The following is an 18,894-nucleotide window of genomic DNA, read 5'->3' as shown; positions in this document are numbered from 1 at the left end:
CAAAGCTGAGGAAGTGCGGGATAGATGAGTGGACAGTGAGGTGGGTTGAGAACTGGCTGACTGGCAGAGCACAGAGGGTTGTCGTTGGCGGTGCAGAGTCTGGTTGGAGACCTGTAACCAGCGGTGTTCCCCAGGGGTTGGTGCTGGGTCCGGTCCTGTTCAACATCTTCATCAGTGACCTTGAGGAGGGGATAGTGGCCACCCTCAGCAAGTTTGGTGATGATATGGAGTTGGGAGGATTGGCTGACACGCCCGAAAGCTGTCCTGCCATTCAGCGAGACCTGGACAGGCTGGAGAGCTGGGCAGTAAGAAACCAGATGAGGTTTAACAAAAGCAAGTGTAGAGTCTTGCACCTAGGGAGGAATAATTGCATGCACCGGTACAGGTTGGGGGATGAGCTGCTGGAGAGGAGCTCTGCAGAGAGGGACCTGGGTGTCCTGGTGGACAACAGGTTGGCCATGAGCCAGCAGTGTGCCCTTGTGGCCAAAAAGGCCAGTGGCATTCTGGGGTGCATTAAAAAGAGCGTGGCCAGCAGGTCGAGGGAGGTGATCCTCCCCCTCTACTCTGCCCTGGTAAGGCCTCATCTGGAGTACTGTGTCCAGTTCTGGGCTCCTCAGTACAAAAAAGACAGGGATCTCTTGGAAAGAGTCCAGCGGAGAGCCACAAAGATGGTGAAGGGCCTGGAGCATCTCCCCTGTGAAGAAAGGCTGAGTGATCTGGGTCTGTTTAGCCTTGAGAAGAGAAGACTGAGAGGGGACCTGATCCAGGTCTATAAATATCTAAGATGTGGGGGGCAAAGTGGCGAGGCCAGACTGTTTTCAGCAGTGTGCGGAGACAGGACAAGGGGAAATGGCCAGAAGCTGGAGCATAGGAAGTTCCGCACCAATGTGCGCAAGAACTTCTTTAGGTGAGCTGACGGAGCACTGGAACAGGCTGCCCAGGGAGGTGGTGGAGTCTCCTTCTCTGGAGATATTCAAGACCCGCCTGGATGCCTACCCGTGCGACCTGGTGTAGGGAGCCTGCTTTGGCAGGGGGGTTGGACTCGATGATCTCTGGAGGTTCCTTCCAACCCCTATGATTCTGTGATTCTCCTGGTGCCAACCTTCAGAGGGGTCAGCTTTTTGGAAGCAATGTTGGATTTGGAAAACTTGGCTGTGGTTTCGACATTGTGGTGGTCATGTCTCAGCTCCGGCTTATGGAGCCACTTTTCATCTCTTCTTTGCCTTGCTTCTTGCTCTTCTTCACGTGATGATAACACTGGGTTTTCTGCAAGGCTTCGGCACTGGGGGCTGAGGGCTCTCCAGCCAGACCTGCTACAAAGTGGTATTTCATTCACATAGCTCCTTCAGGCTTTCCCCTCCCTCCCTGATGCAAAGGAACTGGTGTGCATGGAACCCTGGGCTGGCTGGGTCCTTCTTGCTGGCTCAGCAGTGGAGGGTCTGCAGGCAGTGCAGCGCAGCACAGCTCTTCCTGAGGCTGGCAGCTCCTGGCCTTGTTCACTATCTGACAACTATTTAGTGTCAAAAAAGTGACTGAAAGCAGACTTTTAATTCTAGGTTAGGGCAGGTGTTGACTCCTGGTTTTAGGAGCTTTGCCAGTCTGCTCATCAGCCTGTGCTGCCTGGGGTCCCTGGGAAATGCAGCCCTGTGGAGCTCAGGGGAGGGGAAGAGAAGGTTGAATGTGGGCTGGGCAGGGGCAGCTTTGAACATGCAGCATACATCAGCAAGGCTCACCTCACCCTCTGCTGAATTCATCCAGCAGCAACTCCTTGGTGCTCCCCCTTTCTTTCTGGTGGGTGTTTGTGTCAAAAAGTTACTGCACACTGAGAAAGCAGTATGCAGTTTTACCTGGAAAGTTTTTGAGTCTAAAGATTTCCTTGGTAGCAGATTTCCCTTCCACACCTTTCCCTTGCCTCGCTGTGCAATACTGCTGTGCCTGGGGTGGGGAGGCAGGATGGTTTTGGCTCTGTGCATGGGGTGCACATGTTCCCTATGCTGTGAATGCTGGTGACAGCGTGAGGGTCCTACTTCCTCATTGTCTCTCCTCTGTTCTCCCAGGCCAGCTGAAGCTGTCTATCGAGGTGCAGGAGCGCTCTCTGATGCTGCATGGTGAGTATTGATTGCCCTAAGGTGTGTAGAGAGGTGGCCCTCATGAGAGAGCCATAGGGGACATACGATAGGTACAGCATTGTACCATCCCCTCAGCATTGTGGTGGCTGTTGGGAGCAGCTCCATCAGTAGAGCAGCTCTTTAGTTCAGTGCTGAACCAAAATTTCTGGAGTCTCTCATTTCCAGGTGGCTGCAGTGTGCTTTGTATTCTGGTTATATCAAGTTTTTATTTCACTCTTTATGAAGAGAGAAAAAGACAAAGATGTAATTTGGAAAAGAAAATCTGAAATGGACAAAAATTGTTTGCAGGATTTCCAAATGGTTCAGTTCAAACACTGAACATCAGAAATATTTCTTCAAAAATGCATTTGACTCGGTCCTGGATGGTGGTGCTGTTGCTCACACCATGACATGTTTCCCTGGGGGCAAGTGATGCTCTATTGAAAATTTAATTCTCTGGGGACTGGGTGGTAAGGAGAGTTGTGCAGCACCTGGGGATCCAGACCTGAGGCCCAGGAGCTGCAGCACTGCCACTTTGTTGACAAGTATTGAGCCAATGTGAGTGTCAGAACCACGTTTCTTTTCTGTCTGGGGGCACCCATGGGGCTCACTAGGATTGTTCCTGCAGTGAAAGATGTGCGTGCTTGTGTATTCTGACACAGAACTTTCCTTGCTGGGATTTTGTTAAAGCTTTGGGATAAATAAGTGGTTGTAGGCTCAAGGAAAAAGCCAAGAATTTGAAGTGGAGTCAAAATCCCCTTCCTGTGAGCAAAGCAGGCTCATTGCTGCCATGGAGTTAAGCTCTATAGAACAAAAGGGAAATCAGGTACCTGGGGTTCCCAGCAACTTTTGGGGTGACTGTGCCAAACACCTGCAGGAGGGATGGAAAAGGCTTTTTTCTTGAGCAAAATTCTACTTTTCAGTCCAGCCTCAACCCTGCCTGTTTGTGCTGAGATGGAGGCATGGGGAACAGCTGAGCCATGCTCAGCCCCTTGTCTCCTCCAGTTGCTTCCCTTTTCCGGTTGTGCAGGGAAGCTTTGTACAGAAACAACAGTAGGAAAATGTTTGGTTTTTTCCTACCCCAACACCTTTAAACTCAAAGGAGGCTCTTATTTTGGCCTGTCTTGGAGAAACCTTGCAAACTGTACCACAGGGCTGCAGAGGGTCCTGTAGAGCCTCTTTCTCCTCTCATGCACCATGGTTTCTGCCAGGATGACCTCACTTGTTATGGCCATACATCCTGCTCTGACAAAGGCAGAGGCATTGCTGCCTTGCTCTACATGTTAGGAGTGAGCTCAGCCTCACTCTGACAGGCTGTCCTGCACTATCTGGGCTCTGCAGCACAGATATTGCCTCCAGCTCCTGCTTAGGAAGCACAGGGTCCCCTGCTGTCAGCAGTGGGACAAAGCTGAGACCCCGTTAGCGGGGCTGCCATCAGGATGTGGCCGTGGATATTTTACTTGATGATACATTAGGCTCCAGGGCAGAGAACACAGTGCAGAGTCCAGTGAGGCAGATGAAATGCTGTTTGCCATCTGAATGCTGCACTGCATCTGCTGCCAACCTCACCCACAGATGCCAGTATTTGTAACAGGGTTGTCATAAAGAAAAAATATGGCAGAACCCCTCCCTTGTTTAAGGCTGAGCTGCTAGGGAGGTGTACAGGGTCCTGCAGGGAGGGAGGTGCAGAGAGTTGCCTTCCTGATGCTTGGGGCCTGATTGCTTTGTTTCCTTTCTAGTCATGGAAGCAAAAGGTCTGATGGGGACAGAGTACCGACCGTGCAACTCCTACGTGAAGGTAGGTTCTTTCTGCTCTCTTGGGGCTTTGATGTTGGCTCTTCCAAGCATGATCCCTTTTATTTCCTCCTTGGGCTCCTGTACCTTACCCTGGCTGAGCAGCATGCGGGGAGGTTGCTGGTCTGGTGGCAAGGCTGATGGCTTTGTTGACACGATGCCTGCATGGAGCCAGAAGAGCAGAGGAGAACCTCTGAGAGGGGCTCTGAGAGCCATTCAGGGGTGAGAGCACCCCACTGGGCAACCAAGGGAGTAGTGCCCTGGGCTGTCCTGTAGTGTGTGCAGGGCAGCAAGCATCTCCTCTGCAAGTGGGCTGCAAGCCAGAAACTGACCAGCACCATTTGTGTGCACCAGTCCCTGATATTCTACCGTTTTCCTTCCACTAATCTCTAAGGAGTTTTGTAATGTGATTGTTTGACATACATAAGGCAAAGTGATCTCAGCTACCTGTGAGCATGGGCTCAGCCAGACCTTTGAGACTCAGCCACCTGTAACAGTGGCTGTGCTGTTCTCCTGAACTGGTGCTGAGTGTTACTTTGAGGTGGCTGATGAGCTGCTTGCTTCCCCATGCAGATGTCAGTTGTGCCAGATGCCGACTGGAAGTGCAGACAGAAAACAAAGACTGTGCCAGACAGCAAAAACCCAGTCTTCCATGAGCACTTTGTCTTGTGAGTACAATGGAGCAGGGATGGCTCTGGCTTATCCCCCAGCTCCCACTGAGCAGTGGGGAAACAGTGATTACTGTCCTGGAACACCCTCTGGAAGCCAAGATGATGTGTTTGCTTTTACATTACGATCTGTAATAAACATGCATTACACATGAGCTGCTCTGCTGCTGAGATGAGAAGTGACAGGCATTATTCTGCTGTTTTTTATAGCTGAAATGTCTTGAACTTTTGGGCAGAGTTCATAAAGCTGTCAGCACACAATGTGGCAGTGGTGTTCCCGCATTGTTGGACACTTGGTGGGCAGGAGTTGAGCAAACGCACTCAATTTCCTTGCGCCTGCAGTAGTATTGGCACCGGTATGGAGGAGAAAGGTAAAAGGATTTCTTATAGCTCCAGCATGTCTCTGCATGGAAAGGGAGCTTTATGGCATGGAATGTTTCAGTACATTGCTAGCAAACATGTCTGACAGACCTCCATCCTCATGCAACATTTAATCTGGGTCAGAATGTTTGTTTCATAGCATGCACAATTCCTTGTTCCTCATTTTTGTCTATTGATGTTGGATGTGTCCTTTTGCATGATACTTCCTTAAAGCACTGGAGCAGTGTTGCCAGCACCTGCCTAGGGAAGGTCACATCCCTATGCTGTGGTGTGTCAGGAATGAGTACATCGGTGCAGCAGTGCCTTGTTGGAGGAACGCCAGCTGGGGTGATGCTGCGGGGCCTGTGCAGGGAATGGAGAATACCTTGCTTCAAGGAGGGTGTGGGACCCATGGCCCTGCAGGCAGCCTACGCTGAGGTCTGCTGGGCAGAGCGCACTCATGGGCTGCCCTTCTGCTTCTTGCAGCCTGCTACAGGAGGAGGATGAGCAGAAACGTCTCCTGGTCACAGTCTGGAACCGAGAGACAGATTGCAGGTATGGGGCTTCCACACTGCATTTTAATCTTTTTAGGACAGGGCTGTTACTGCAGTGCACCTGCCCTCTGCTCTGGCCACCCCATGTGAGCTCCTTGAGAGCAGGACCTGACACTAAGTCTGCTGCACATGGGGAGTTCAGGCTGCTCCATGTGCAGACTGCTGGCCCTTGCCATCCTCTGTCTGTGATGTTGCTGCTTGGTGGCAGTCACCACAGCCAGCATTTAACATTCCCATCTACACTGTTGGGTGGGGCTTGGGGCCATAGATCTCCCCTGCCTGCTGGGGGTGATGCAGGGATGAGGAGTGCACAGCAGCTTGGCGCTAGCACTTCAAAGATTGTGCCACCTGCTCAGGCAAGTGACTGCTTGTTCCTTGGCCATGGTCCTGTCAGCATCGGGAAGGTGACCAGGATGCTGCATCCCAGCTCCCTCCTGCTCCTGCTGCAGCCAGACTGTGTGGTTACATCACGTCTGCTTGAGGCATGGAGAGAGGAGCATGTTCTGGACATGGCCCAGCTCCCATTGTGGGCAGGGATATCTGCATGGTCCCTGCAAAGGGGTGCATGTGGGGAAATGGTCCTCGGGGGAGGGTTCAGGTAGTGTGCACTGATAGTCTCTGACTCTTTTGCAGGCAGAGCAAACTGATTGGGTGCATGAGCTTTGGTGTGAAGTCCCTCCTGACCCTGGACAAGGTACCTCCATCTAGAGCACTGCATACAGGATTGGGTTGAGCAGGTGGATGTAGTGCACCCTCAGGGCAGGAGCAGGGAGCAGCTGGCTCTTTGCACCAAGTGGCAAAGGGATTTTGAAGGTGTCCAGGGACCTGCCAGTACAGAGCCACTGTGAGCTGGCACTATGGGTGCCACTGCTGGAGGCAGGGGTGGGGAGCAGAGGAAGAGTCCTAGATTGGGGGATTGCCGCTCCTTTCAGTGAGGACACATTCAGCAGCACCAGGGGGTACAGAGATGTGGCTTTTGTGAGTGCTGTATAGGGCTGAGAGATGTGACCAGCCTTATCCAGCCTGCTGGCACTTGTCACATCTGTCCAATGGCCTCTGGGTGGTAACCAATGGATGGTGGGAATACATTCCTTGGAAGAGGATTCTGCCTCTCTCCCTGCACTAAGCAGACAGGGCTCTACAGCTGAGGTGAGTGTGGGGTGGGCAAAGGTAGGGGTGTCCACATCTGAGGGTGTTCCTGGTAGCAGCGGTGCTGCAAGGTGCTTCTGTGCCAGGCTGTGTCCCTGCTGCTGCCCCGGCCTGGCTGCTGCTGGGTAATACAGCTCTCACATAGCTGGCTTTGCTTTTCTAAAGGAATCTGCAAAGGTGATGCTGTGAATGACCTCTGCTGATCCACTGAAACATTGAAAACTTCCGTCCTAGCCATTGGCAGTTAGGGATTTTGTCCCTGGACAGCCCAGACCAGGTGCTGCCACATCAGACAGGCTGGAAGGGCTTTAAGGAGTGTTCACAAATCATCTGAGGTCTGGACATTTGCTGCCTAGCAAGAGGTTAAAAGGAGCTGTTTGTTTGAATTACATGTAGTAAAAGTAAGAGGTAGCATGGACAAATTATATGCAGTGGTTTTTTTATCTTAATAGCAATGAAGGTAATCAGAGCAGCTCTGAACTGCAGCTGCCTCCAGGAACAGCCTCTGCTCTGGTCATACTTACTGACTCGAAGATGTCAGACTTTGGTCATGAGCTTCACAAGTTTTCACTGCAGGGATCATCCATGCATGCAGCCCAAAGGCACATTACTCTCACAGGGATGGAAAGATGGGGATGGATATGGGGAATTCATGGTCCTTCTGGGACCCCATTTTTGTTTGGGAAGGGCTAGCCCAGCCTCCTGGGCCTACTGGTGCTGCCCCCTGCTCTGCAGTTTCCTCATTGTGGATTTAAAGCATAAGTTTTTTTTTAATGAACCCCACCTTCTCTGGTCTTGATGGTTCCTGCAATCCTTACCTGATTCCTGGGATTGGGATGGGATGCTTTTTTTTTTTTTTTTTTTTTTTTCCTGGCTTCTGCTGATTGTCCAGAGAATAATTGAAGATGGTGGCTCCTGGATGAAATGTTCCATGGGGGTGGGATGGGGCAGAGGGAGCTCTGATGCAGAGTGCCCAGCACTGCTGAAGGTTGATGTGGTCACCTTGCTCTGTGAGCATGGTGTGGGTAGTTTTACCTGGTTCCATGTCTCTTACGAGAAGTGCTCCAGGACAGCCTATGTGCTCTGGCCAGGGCAGTTCTTTGTAGCAGGACCCCTGGAGCTTTGGGCGACCAGACAGAGTTAAATGGGATGGAGTACCTGCCTCAATACTGAGAGCTTCTTTTTTCCCACCCAGGAGATCAGTGGCTGGTACTACCTCCTTGGGGAGGATCTGGGCAGGACCAAGCACTTGAAGGTGGCTGTGCGGCGGCTGAAGAAGAGCAGAGGTGTGTCACCCTCCAGAACAGCCTGGGAGGGTTGGCATGGTGTGGGAGGGGTCCTTAACTCATGTCTATCCCTGCTGTGGTGTGGAGCAGCCACCTGCCCCATGGAGTCTGTGTCTTCATGTTAGCTGTAATGGTCAGTGGGATCAGTGTGCTGGGCAGTTTGGCAGTCTCTGCATTGGCACTGAACTCTTCCCTTTGCCCTTTACTCATGCTTTGCTTTGGACTTTCTGTGGGCCCCCAGCTTTGCAGCTGCCTCTCTCCTTTGGGCTGATGCTGTGACTGGGCTCTGGTACTCCAGGGCTGTGATGGGTTTTCTCTCCTGCCTTTGTTTGCCACAGTGCTGAGGTGTGTGGAGGAGTATGTGCTGGGGATAGCAGAGTGAGGGAGCAATGCCCACCCTAGATGTGCAGCCCCCCTCGCTGCTGCCATCATGTGGGGCAGCCCTAGCCAAGAGGTGGTGTCCCCTAGCACATAATGATTTTATTCATGGTGTGTGGATGTGGTTGGGAGGGAGAGTGGCTGTCAGGAGCTGTGTGCTGTTGGATTGATGTGCTTTTTTTTTTTTTTTCTTCCTAAAGAACCGATACTGGGAGATCAGAGTGCAGCGTGTGAGGGCCGGGACATTGCGAACATGAGGCAGCTGAAGGTGGGTACAGCTGGGCTCTGTCCTGCCAGCAATGCATGGGCTGAAGGCATCACAGCCTGCATGCAGGGGTTTAGATAAGCAGGAGGGACAGAGTTTTAGTGAGGATGATGCTGAGATGGGAGCTGTGTCAGTTTCCCTATTGACACTATAGCTTTACAAGCAATTGATGTTCCCAACCCAAGGAGGCAATGGGTGTAGTAGTCCCACATTTGCTCTCTGTTGCTGAATAGGGACCTCCTGTTTGTTCAGGACAGTACCACAGAGACCAAGTACCTGCTGTTGAGTGGGAGTGATGGGAACAAGGAGCAATGGGCTGGAGTTGGCTGCCTGCCTGCAGTGCAGCATCCGTCCCTGGCCGGCTCTACGTCGCCATGCACGGGTGCGTCTGCTCCCCTCCTCCTGGGGCCGTTTGCTCTGGGAAGGGAAAGGCTCTTGGTGGAGCCTCAGTGATTTATAGGAGAGGCAAGGATGGGAAATGGGAATGCAAACACATGGCCTGCATCGGAAATAGGGCTCGGCCGTCCCTGTGATTTATCTGTGCTGAATTCCGCTTTGCTGCTTCCCTCAGCTGCATTTTCAGTTATTTGTTTTAAAGCATAGGACTGAGCAGGACAAACAAAGCCAGCGCCCCTCTCCTCCCTTCCTCCCCAGTGGTGCTGCTGACTGGAAAGATGGTGGCTGGGAGAAGGTGGATCTCCCTATGCAGACCTAGCAGTGCTGCTGTGCCTGTTGGAGCAGCTCCAATGGCCTTGCAAGGTGCTGGCTTATGGGGAGCACTGGAGCCCCTCTCCTTCCTCTGTGGCCATCCCTTGCCCTGCAGAGGGGCCCCATGCCTCCTCAAGCTTCTCCTTTCCATCTCTGTGTTAGGATCTTTCTCCAATAAGCCTTGCTGCATAGTGCAGAGCTGCTCAGTGCTGCCCTGCTGCTGGCTGGGCTGAGAGTTTGTCTTTAATTTTGAGACTGCACCACGGGTACAATTCAGCTGACCTCTGATCCCACTCCATGAGCGCAAAGCATGGGGACGTGATTTTTTTTTTTTCCTTTGGGTCTGCACTTCCAAAAACAAACTTTTTTTTTTTAATTAAAAAGAAAGCCACTCTCTGTTGTCCTTCCCAAGTGTAAGCAGTGCAAGGCATCCCTTTAATGAAGTCGGGCTCGCGCGGTCGGTGCCTGTGAAATGCTGCTCAGACATCCTCCAAGTGTTTGTGAGAACGTCGCAATAACAAAGTGCTCCGTGCGGCTGAAGAATGCCACGGGAACAAAAGCCACATCAACAGAGCAGGGACCAGGGAATACTAAAGAGTTGACAGGAATTTTAATATAAAACTCTCTCTCTTCCTTGTCACTTGGGGTTTTCAGGAAGCCCTCTGGCTTATCGTAAAGCGGCATACAGCGCAGACAGGGGCCGGGAAGGTGAAAGGTGGCTTCCTGCCATTCTTCTCTGGAGCTGGGTTCCCATGGGCGGTCATGCCAGTTTGACTGGGGTTTGTTTCTCACTGGTGCAAGACGAGGAGATCGGGAGCACGGCTGGTTTGGGACGCTGCGTTTTCATGGGCTGACGGCGAGGTTGGGGGCTGCAGCCATGAACCGCTTCAATGGACTCTGCAAGGTGTGCTCGGAGCGGAGATACCGGCAGGTCTGTGCCCCCCCGGGGGTCTCCGTGTGTCTGAGTGTCCGTGGGCTTTTCTCCCCCTTGTCAGGCTGTGAGTGTGCTGCTGATGTGCTGTCGTTTGTAAGTGGTGGTATTAGAAATAGAAGGAAAGTGCCTTCAGGTGGGTGTCTGACCTCTTGCTGCGCATCGCTGCAGTGTGTAAGTGGGGATGGAGGAAGGAGGGTTCTTACTGTGTAACTTAGGGTGCAGCTTAGCAGCTGGCTGTGGAAGTGCTCAGCTGAAGGATGTTTCTGTTTACTGTACATAACTGCAGGGTCAGCTCTCTGCCAGGTGGCTGCAATCTCTTCTAAAGTTGTTTTAACAGAAATGTGTATGAGAATGAAGTGTTACTTGAAGCTGGCCACAACCAAAGTTGACCAAGTCAGCTTGCAGTGTTGTGCACAAGCCAGCACAGGCTCTCAGATGCTCTCAGTGTGCAGCTCTGGTGGGGAGTTTTGCTGGTGTGGATCTTGGTCTCCTGCACTTTGGAATAGTTTTTCCACTGGGGCTCCCAACTCGTGGTTAGCATCTTTTTTTGTGCTGCTGTGTTCATATTGTATAGCTGCAGTGGAGGTTGCAGGGAGAATTAGCTTAATTAAAAATGCCTGCTGCTTGTCAGGGCTATAGTGACTGTCTCATGCAGGCATGGTCCTCTGCTGTGCAAATCAGAGGCAACGGGGACTTGTCCTACATCTCCTCAATTCTCTATTTTGGCGATTTCTGCTGCACCTTCCAACACAGCTATGAGTACAGTGAGCCTGTGCCTGCTGTGGGCTGGAACCTTGTACCATCATCACGCATCTTTTAGCTTACATCAGTTCTTTGCTGAGTGGTAATCTCACAGTGGTGGGAGCTGAAGAAAGCAAGCAGTGGGAAGCACTGCTGATGGCATAGGGAAGGTGGTAGACAAGAGCCGTGAGCTAGAGTAGAAGCAGTGGGAGAGCCCTCTTGGTGTGGGGAAAGTTTTGGACTGGGAGGTGACTGTGGGGGGCAATGCTGGGCTGTCAGGGCTGGTGATGTCCTGCAGAGCTCAGGTCCCCCAGGTGTTGTTTTTAGAGTGTGAGGCTGGTTTGAAGGTGCAAAGCCACAAGCAGTCTTGTTCCCTATTTGAGAATACAATAACCTCCAGAGACAAAAATATATTCAGTGTGTTAGGACTGGACCTATGTACTTGATCCTGCCAGAGAAAGACACTTCTTCTTTTGAAACTTTTTTCTTTTTTTTTTTTGGAGAGCAATCAAACAGGGACAGAGAGCAAAGAAAGGAAAGCTCACTGGGTTTGCCCTCATGCTGTAAAGGAGTGTGGAAGCAGTTCTTGGCTGCTTCAGCTGGATTCTCCTCTCTATTTGTTCTCAAAATAGCTCAGGTCACACATGTCAGGTTTTTTTTATTTTCTCTGTCAGTAAAACAGGATTTCTGACAAGTGTCTTGAGGATAATCAGGTATTTGCAGGAACTGTCATGCTGAGCTGCTGCTGGAAGCCACCAATAAAAAAATAAATACAATTTTATTAATAATCTAATTGTTTCTAGAATCAGGAGGAGAAATGAGCCTAGATCAACACAGCATCCATCCTTTTCAAGCTCCTCAGGAGAAACATACCTCAGCTAACAGGGTGATGCACAGAGCCCGCCCCAGCTGGTGCCTGGCAGGCTGAGTGTGCTGGTTCTCACGGCTTCCCCTGGAGCAGAGGAGTGCTGCTATTTGTGTATTGCCCCACTGGGGAGGAAATGTTTAAGTGGCTTGCTTGGAGAAGCTGTACTAGAAGTAAGCATCAGAGCCAAGTTGCTCGGTTTTCCTTTCTAGTGTCTTGATAGACTTTTCCTTATGCTCGCAGGAGTCATGAAGAAGGACTTACATGTGCTCAGTAAATGTTCACCTTGCATCATTCATCTCTGCTGGTCTTGGGCTTGACTTCACATAGTTTTTCAGTGCCTTTTTCATCCTCTTGGCTGCAGAACAGGAGAGACCCATTGTCAGTAAGGCTCACAGAGTAACAGTTTTCACTGGGACAGTTCCTCTGGGCTCTGCAGCTGCTTTTAGAAATGCTGTGTACCTGCATTTCTGAAGGCTGTGGGGTAGCATGTGAATAAAACAAGGGATGCTCACTGACCACATGCAAGGGTGCTTTTCTATTGTAAAGGGTGACCCTGCTGTCTCTTTTCAGATCACAATCCCTAGAGGAAGTGATGGGTTTGGCTTCACGATCTGCTGTGACTCCCCGGTCCGTGTGCAGGCAGTGGACTCTGGTAAGAGATCACCTCAATTTTATCCCTCCTGATGAACTCTCTTTTGCATCTTAAGAGGACAGAGGCTGCTGTGTTGTTATTTTGGTGTTGTGTTGCAGTGATATGCAGAGATTTTGTTTTCTTTCCAATGTGAGAACTATCTGGCTGGTTGGGAGACCTATGGAAAGTACACATGAAGCCAGACTGGCACAGGAGGGAGCAGAATTGCAGAGGGCCTTAATTGCTTGAGTGGATCCTCTTAGTATGAGCCTCCAGGATGGATTCAGCATCTCTGTTATCCCACTGCACACCAGGAAATCTCCCTGGCTTCCCATGTTGAGCTACTGGCAATGTCCTCTCTGGGAGGAGCAGTGTGTTTGAACCGCAGACTGGAAGCAGGGATCCATCTCAGACTCTGTGAAATTGGACTTAACAGATTTCAATCAGTTCCTCAGTGATACATTCAAGTCTCAAAAGTATACTGTCCTTAAAGTAAAGAAGAACCTTAGCTCTGTTAAGAGAAACAGTTGAGTCTTGGATGAGGGAGTGGTACAAGCTGTGAAGCTGTGCTATATGGGTGTCCCCTCAGCACTGGTATTCTCAGCTCTTTGTCCAGCAGATGACTGACAGTCACCCATTCCTTCTCTCCATAGGTGGCCCTGCAGAAAAGGCTGGTTTGCAGCAGCTTGACACAGTGCTGCAGCTGAACGAGCGGCCCGTGGAGCACTGGAAGTGTGTGGAGCTGGCACACGAAATCCGGTGAGCGTTCACCCAAAGCATCAGTGCGGTGATATGGGGGGAACAGCCTGATGGAACCCAGGACATGACAGTGGGAACTTTGGGTGGCTGCAGAAAGCGAAGGGTTTGGGGAATGCGGGAAGCTGGAAAAGGAATCTTTGGAGGGGAAAAAGAAAGGATGCAGAGACTGGGAAGGAAGGGCTGGTGGTTGTCCGAATGCCTCAGTGCCCACTGCTCTTGCTCTGAATTGCCCCATCTCTTCCAGGAACTGTCCCACAGAGATCATCCTGCTGGTCTGGAGGCTTGTCCCACAGGTCAAGTCTGGACCCGATGGCATGATCCGCCGTTCATCCTGCAAGTCTACCTACGACCTGCAGTCCCCTCCAAACAAGCGGGAGAAAAACAGCACTGTGCCCCTGCGGCCTGAGCAGCGACGGAGCTGCCATGTCCTGTATGATGGGAGTGATGGGTTAATGCTGAACAGCTGGGAGAGGTACACGGAGATTGGCAAGCGGGGCCAGAACACCATGCCCCCTCTGTCCCATGTGCCCTCTGCTGCTGACCAGAACTACATCATCCTTGCACCTCTGAACCCAGGGAGCCAGGTAGGGCTGCCTCCATCCCCACGCTTATGTTACTGCATGAGATGATGGCTGTGCTTGCTGCTTTCTGACTTTACTCAAGCTTCTGATTTCTCAGGCATTATCTCTAAATGTTTGCCAGAGCACATGCTGTGTTTCTAAGCTGGAGCTGTGTCCCTGGGTGACCTTTCTTTCTATTTCTAAAGCATTTGCTGCTAAGGTTGCAGAGCTGTGGTGAGTGAGCTGCTGCCTCCTCCCAGGGCTCATGCACAGGATGGGAGATTGGAAAGTGTTTCCACTGTGCAGGTCGCAGCACAAACCACTTCTCTCATGTTCTGATAGTAATAGAGCAAAGATAATTTTCACCTCTGGCTTTGAGTTTGGCACGCTGAAATTTACTGTTTGTTTTTGTGAAATCTGCCCTGAAGTCTGCCTCAGGTGGCTGTTCCTTTCTGGATTCTGTCTTGCAGCTGCTGAGGCCTGTGTACCAGGAGAACAATGCGACTGAGGGTAAGTTGCTGATATGATGAAAACATTGCTCAGAGCACCTGACAGAGCCAGACCCAGTCTATCCAGCACCAGCAATCCTTGCTCCTAGCTCTACAACAAGTCCATCACATTCTGAGGACAGTGGCTCTTGGCAGTGTCACCTTCCCCCTTTCTGGATCAAACGTAAAAGCAAGAACCCTGCCACCATGCCCAGAGGAAAGCACAGCTGCTGGTGCCATTGCCTCATGGCAAGGTCTCTGGGAGCTCACAGGATAGCTGGTGACAGGAACTTTCCACTGGGGATGAGAAAAGCATGAAGTGTGAAAGTGCTAAATAATCTTGATGTGGCAGATCCCCACATGTTTGTGGGTCTGTCTGTGATGTGTTTCCTTTCTCGGGCAGGATGCAACAACTGGGGGTGCTAACATTGTTTCCCCCTGCTTTGCAGTTCATTTTATTAATAGTAAGTGAGGGTGGCCATGAGCTGAATTTATGCAAAGAGCAGTGCAGGTTGAAGTGCAAGATTTGGGAAATGTTAATTTCCTGGGTTTCTGATGGTCTCTAGACCAGCTTTCCTTGAAAATCCTTGGAAGCGTTAACACTTTCTGCAATGAAAGTGTCTCCCTGGAAAACTGGGTACGTGTGGACTTGCAGGAAGAGCAGGTTTGGGGGTAGCTGCATGAATCCAGGCTACAGGACGAGGAGCAGAGGCTAACATGAGGTCTTGCTGAGACAGGTATCAACAAATGACTGCCACTCAGCATGAGAAACCAGGGGCAGAAACAACCCAGGAGCCTGGATTTAGTGACAGGTTGTTCACTGTGTGTTGTTGACCTTATTAAAGAAATGGCAATTCTCAGCACGCTCAGGTCCAGGCGGAAACACCTCTGGTTTGCTCCTTGATTTGGGAGCTGTGGGAGGCAGTGTCTGTGCTCTGATCTGTTAAGATGCCCCGGGGGTTAGCTGTGTGTCCTAGCAGAGCTGAGCTCCTCTCCGTGGTTTCTCAGGAAGGAGTCTCTCACTCAGCTGTCCCTCCCTGGTGCAGGAACAGCCATCAGTGCAATTTCCAGGTAGAAAACATTCTGCCAGCCTGTAAAGGTTGGGCAGTGCTCAGGGGTGGTGAAATGTGAGGCTGGCAAAGCCGTGGTGGGCATGTGAGGGAACTGTGTAGGGTTGGAGCCTTGGTAGCTGCATGGCCCCAGCCCTGCAGCTCTGCAGATGGATGAATTTTCTGCACTTGAGCTGCAGAGACTGTTCTGTGCTGGGATAACTACAGCTCTTCCCAGCTGAGCTGAGCTGCAGAGACTTGTTCTTACAGAAGGGTAGTAATTTTAAAGACTCGAGTTTCTTCCCTGTGTAATTTTTAATGATTATTTTCAGTTTATTTAAAGATAAGTCTTCAGAGAGAGGAATGCAGTGGTTAACCTGAGCAGTACGGAGGTAGACAGTAACGATAGGAGCTGATGCTTCTGTGCCAGCATGCAGAAGATGGGGCTTATGCAGGTGATGAATGCCTCAAATGAAAGAAGGTGATTTAGGGATAAGAGGAAAGTCAAACTCTGCATGGCCCAGACAGATTGTATATGTCCTTTGTTAGACTGTCTCTCATGCTTTGATTTTTATCTGGCAGCACAACCACGAGAAAGGGGAAAGAGAAAATACCGGAATTATTGCTCTTAGAGGTAGAAACAACACTCTGGGTCATGAGAACCTCCTCCCCCCACCACAAATGCAGGCAATGAGAGCAAACAGTGGGGCCAAGTTGCGGGCAGAGTATGGTCTGGCTTTGCTGGCATTTATCTGAAAGTAAATATGCTGCTTCCTAATACTTCATGGAACATGTAATGTTGGGTAGGTTCATGTGTTTGCTTTGGATCAGACCCTATCTGCTCTGCTCCATGTTCAGAAGTGTTTTGGCCCATTCTGCTCAGGAAGTTATGGGTTTTTGTTGTGGTGCAAAGGCAGAAAGCACCTCACTGAAAGCTGCTATGGTAGGAACAGAAGGACATGAGGCTGGAGGAGGGATGCTCATGATAGCTGAACTGAGGCATCCCTCTAGCATGGCGCTGAGGCATTGCTGTGGGTGAGAATCCTGGGCTGATGCTGCACTTTTCTCCTGGTCTGCCTGCTGGATCTCGGCAGCTTTGGTTGGTCAGCTTTAGGAGGGAGAAGATGCTGCAATGTTTCATTGGAGCATGGATATTTGATTAGAGAGAGACATCCAGTTTCCATTGGAGTTTTTCCTTTGAGCTTTAAGATAGCTAGGTGACAAAACATGGTGGAAGCTTTCTGGATATATTCAAAGGTTGTGAGCAGAGGGCTTAGAAACTCAAATGGCAACAAATACCCAGCAGTAGGGGTAGAAAGGACTCACCCAAGCAGCAGCCAGCAGGGATCAAGGATAATCCATGATACTTTTAATCAGGGAACTATTATTTATGTTAGAGATTCTGGGACCAGTGTGACATACCACCCAGTGCCAGCTGGCTTTGAGCAGTGCAGACTGGTGTGCATGGGGTGGCTGTGGGAGCTTCCATTGGCTTGCTGGGAGGTGGAAGCTGTGCTTGCCCAGCTGAGGCTGTGTCACACAGCTTCCGTGTAATCCCTCCTTTGAATGGAGATAATAGATCTTTGCAGTGGAGTGGGACAGAGTGAAAAGCCAGTCAGGCTGCTCACACTTCCTCCAGCACCAAAATGTGATGCTGAGAACTGTGGAGGATGATATGCCAGCCTCATGCCTAGTGAGGTCATCCTTTGTAAACCCCCTCTATGGCTGAGTAACCATCACTCCCTGGAGGCAATTTGGGAGGAGATGGGTAGATCCCATGCTCATGAGTGTTGTTTATCTCTTCTGTTCTGTTGTCCAATCTAAATGCCTTCTGAAAGCTGTGATTAAAAGCATCAGCTGCTCCCTATGATATTACATTTCTGCACTTTGCAAACTCCCATGCCCTCAATTCAGTACAGGCAGGAGCTTTGTGGGTAAAAATGTCCCAGGGTTTAAATTTCCAGTGTTTTACTTTCACCCTGAATTAGTCATGGATGGTTTTCCCCCACCTGGAAAGGGATTGGCCATGGTTTGGTGGTGTGGGCAGCAGTTTCCTGATGGGAGAGGAATCCTCCTTGGTACTTGTGTGATTTGAGAAAAAGCTATTAAGGTGCTTGGGGTTCTGTGTTTCTTGTTTTGTACACTCAGTACTGCAAAGAGAGGCGTGTGTAATCACACCACATCTCTTTCTCTGAAGTACTGTGCTGTACTCATAAATTGTGCAGAACACTGTGCACACCCAAACACAGGAAGGCATGCTGGCCTGCAGTGGGGGCGGCTGTGAATTTGGGGTTTTATCTGTCTGTCTTGCTGCTCTTGCTGTTGAAGTCCTGGGCCCAGCAAGAGAATAGCTCTTAATTGTGCAGAAGCACAAGGGACATCTCATTTTGCATTAGGAGAAATGAAGTCAGTGCTGTTATTTCATGAGTCCCCAAGAGACCTTGATAGCAGAGTGATGAATGTTCCTGCAGCTCCAGGCTCCAGCTATTCCTCTTGGGCTCTTTGTGCCCTCCTCCAGCCTGTGAGGGCAGGAGCTGAGCTGGCAGTGTGCAGAAGCTCTGCAGGAACGCTCCTAATTCTCTCTGTATTGCTGCTTCCTCTCTCGGTTCAGGAAATGGATGCAAAGGAAAATCACACACAGGGTCTGGGAGAAAATCCAGGCTGATGAAGACTGTGCAGACAATGAAGAGCTATGGGAACTACCAGAACTGCACTATAGTGAGACCACACATCCCACACTCCAGCTATGGCACATACGTGACACTGGCTCCCAAAGTGCTGGTGTTCCCCGTCTTCGTGCAGGTAAGCGTGGCTGCAGGCGAAGTAATATGGATCCGATGCACAGCACAGAGCTTGCTGCCATCTCACTGGTCCTTGCTGCCATGCCAGCTGGCTGCCTTTCTCAGTGTGTGAGGTCAGCCTGAGTTTTCTTCTCCGAGGCTGGCTGAACTCAATTCCAGGTGCTTTGTTTAGGGGAGTTGTGTTCTGCCCAAGTGTTGGATTTTCCCTTTTCAGCTTTCCAGTCTGATTCTCAGGTGCTTGTTTGAATCAGGGGAAGATATCCCAGTTTCCAGGCTTTGGCAAGCAGCTTTTTTATAATTGCAGATCACTATGAGTTCTTCATGCTGTTAATTAGTGTGTGGACAAAGGTTTTATAATCCACTTAGTGGCCCGCACTAGAATTCTTGACAAGGATGCAGAGAGGAGTGCCTTGACAGAGCATATTCTCACTCCCCAGTTACACAAATGATTTTCTTAATATTACACCTTAATTTGATGTCTTCCATTTTTGTCCTTCATTGGGGCAGAACCCCAGCAGGTCTGTTGTGACTCTGTAATGAGTGCATTACTAATGGATACAGCATCTCTAAAGCTGTGGGAAGCTATCAGCCCTCCTGTTAGCAGCTCAGACCGTTTCCTGTATGCTGAAACCTGCGATCTGTGTTTTCTGCTACTTTGGCCTAGGCCAGGGAGCTGCACATTTGTTGCCCATGGCCATGTGCACCATTTGTTTATCAGCAGGAACACAATTAGCACTCTGGGCTCCTCTCCTCTGCAAAATTTGTGTCTTGGACTGAACCTGGGCTGTTTCTG

The 18,894-nt window shown here is 50.5% G+C and overlaps 1 protein-coding gene across 9 annotated transcripts in view; it reads left to right on the top strand.

Annotated features, from left to right (window-relative positions):
• RGS3 (regulator of G protein signaling 3) overlaps positions 1 to 18,894 on the top strand; it is a 70,864-nt gene that overhangs the window by 9,008 nt on the left and 42,962 nt on the right. For 3 of the 9 annotated variants that reach the window (XM_090121532.1, XM_090121528.1, XM_090121530.1), the window contains 12 exons: positions 2,058 to 2,108; positions 3,848 to 3,906; positions 4,476 to 4,570; positions 5,417 to 5,485; positions 6,118 to 6,178; positions 7,829 to 7,919; positions 8,498 to 8,565; positions 12,384 to 12,465; positions 13,098 to 13,203; positions 13,448 to 13,787; positions 14,192 to 14,273; positions 17,912 to 18,102. In XM_090121532.1, the coding sequence (XP_089977658.1) occupies positions 2,058 to 2,108; positions 3,848 to 3,906; positions 4,476 to 4,570; positions 5,417 to 5,485; positions 6,118 to 6,178; positions 7,829 to 7,919; positions 8,498 to 8,565; positions 12,384 to 12,465; positions 13,098 to 13,203; positions 13,448 to 13,787; positions 14,192 to 14,273; positions 17,912 to 18,102 (1,295 nt within the window). Of the gene's footprint in view, positions 1 to 2,057; positions 2,109 to 3,847; positions 3,907 to 4,475; positions 4,571 to 4,795; positions 4,942 to 5,416; positions 5,486 to 6,117; positions 6,179 to 7,828; positions 7,920 to 8,497; positions 8,566 to 9,720; positions 10,202 to 12,383; positions 12,466 to 13,097; positions 13,204 to 13,447; positions 13,788 to 14,191; positions 14,274 to 17,911; positions 18,103 to 18,894 lie in introns of those variants that run through there. The other 6 variants (XM_031601496.2, XM_090121531.1, XM_090121533.1 and 3 more) reach the window with 5 other exon arrangements.

This window comes from Phasianus colchicus, chromosome 19 (genome assembly GCF_987193195.1).
Source record: "Phasianus colchicus chromosome 19, bPhaCol1.hap1.1, whole genome shotgun sequence".
In the NCBI taxonomy this organism is placed as follows: Eukaryota; Metazoa; Chordata; class Aves; order Galliformes; family Phasianidae; genus Phasianus; species Phasianus colchicus.
This window is presented reverse-complemented; position numbering and strand designations above follow the sequence as displayed.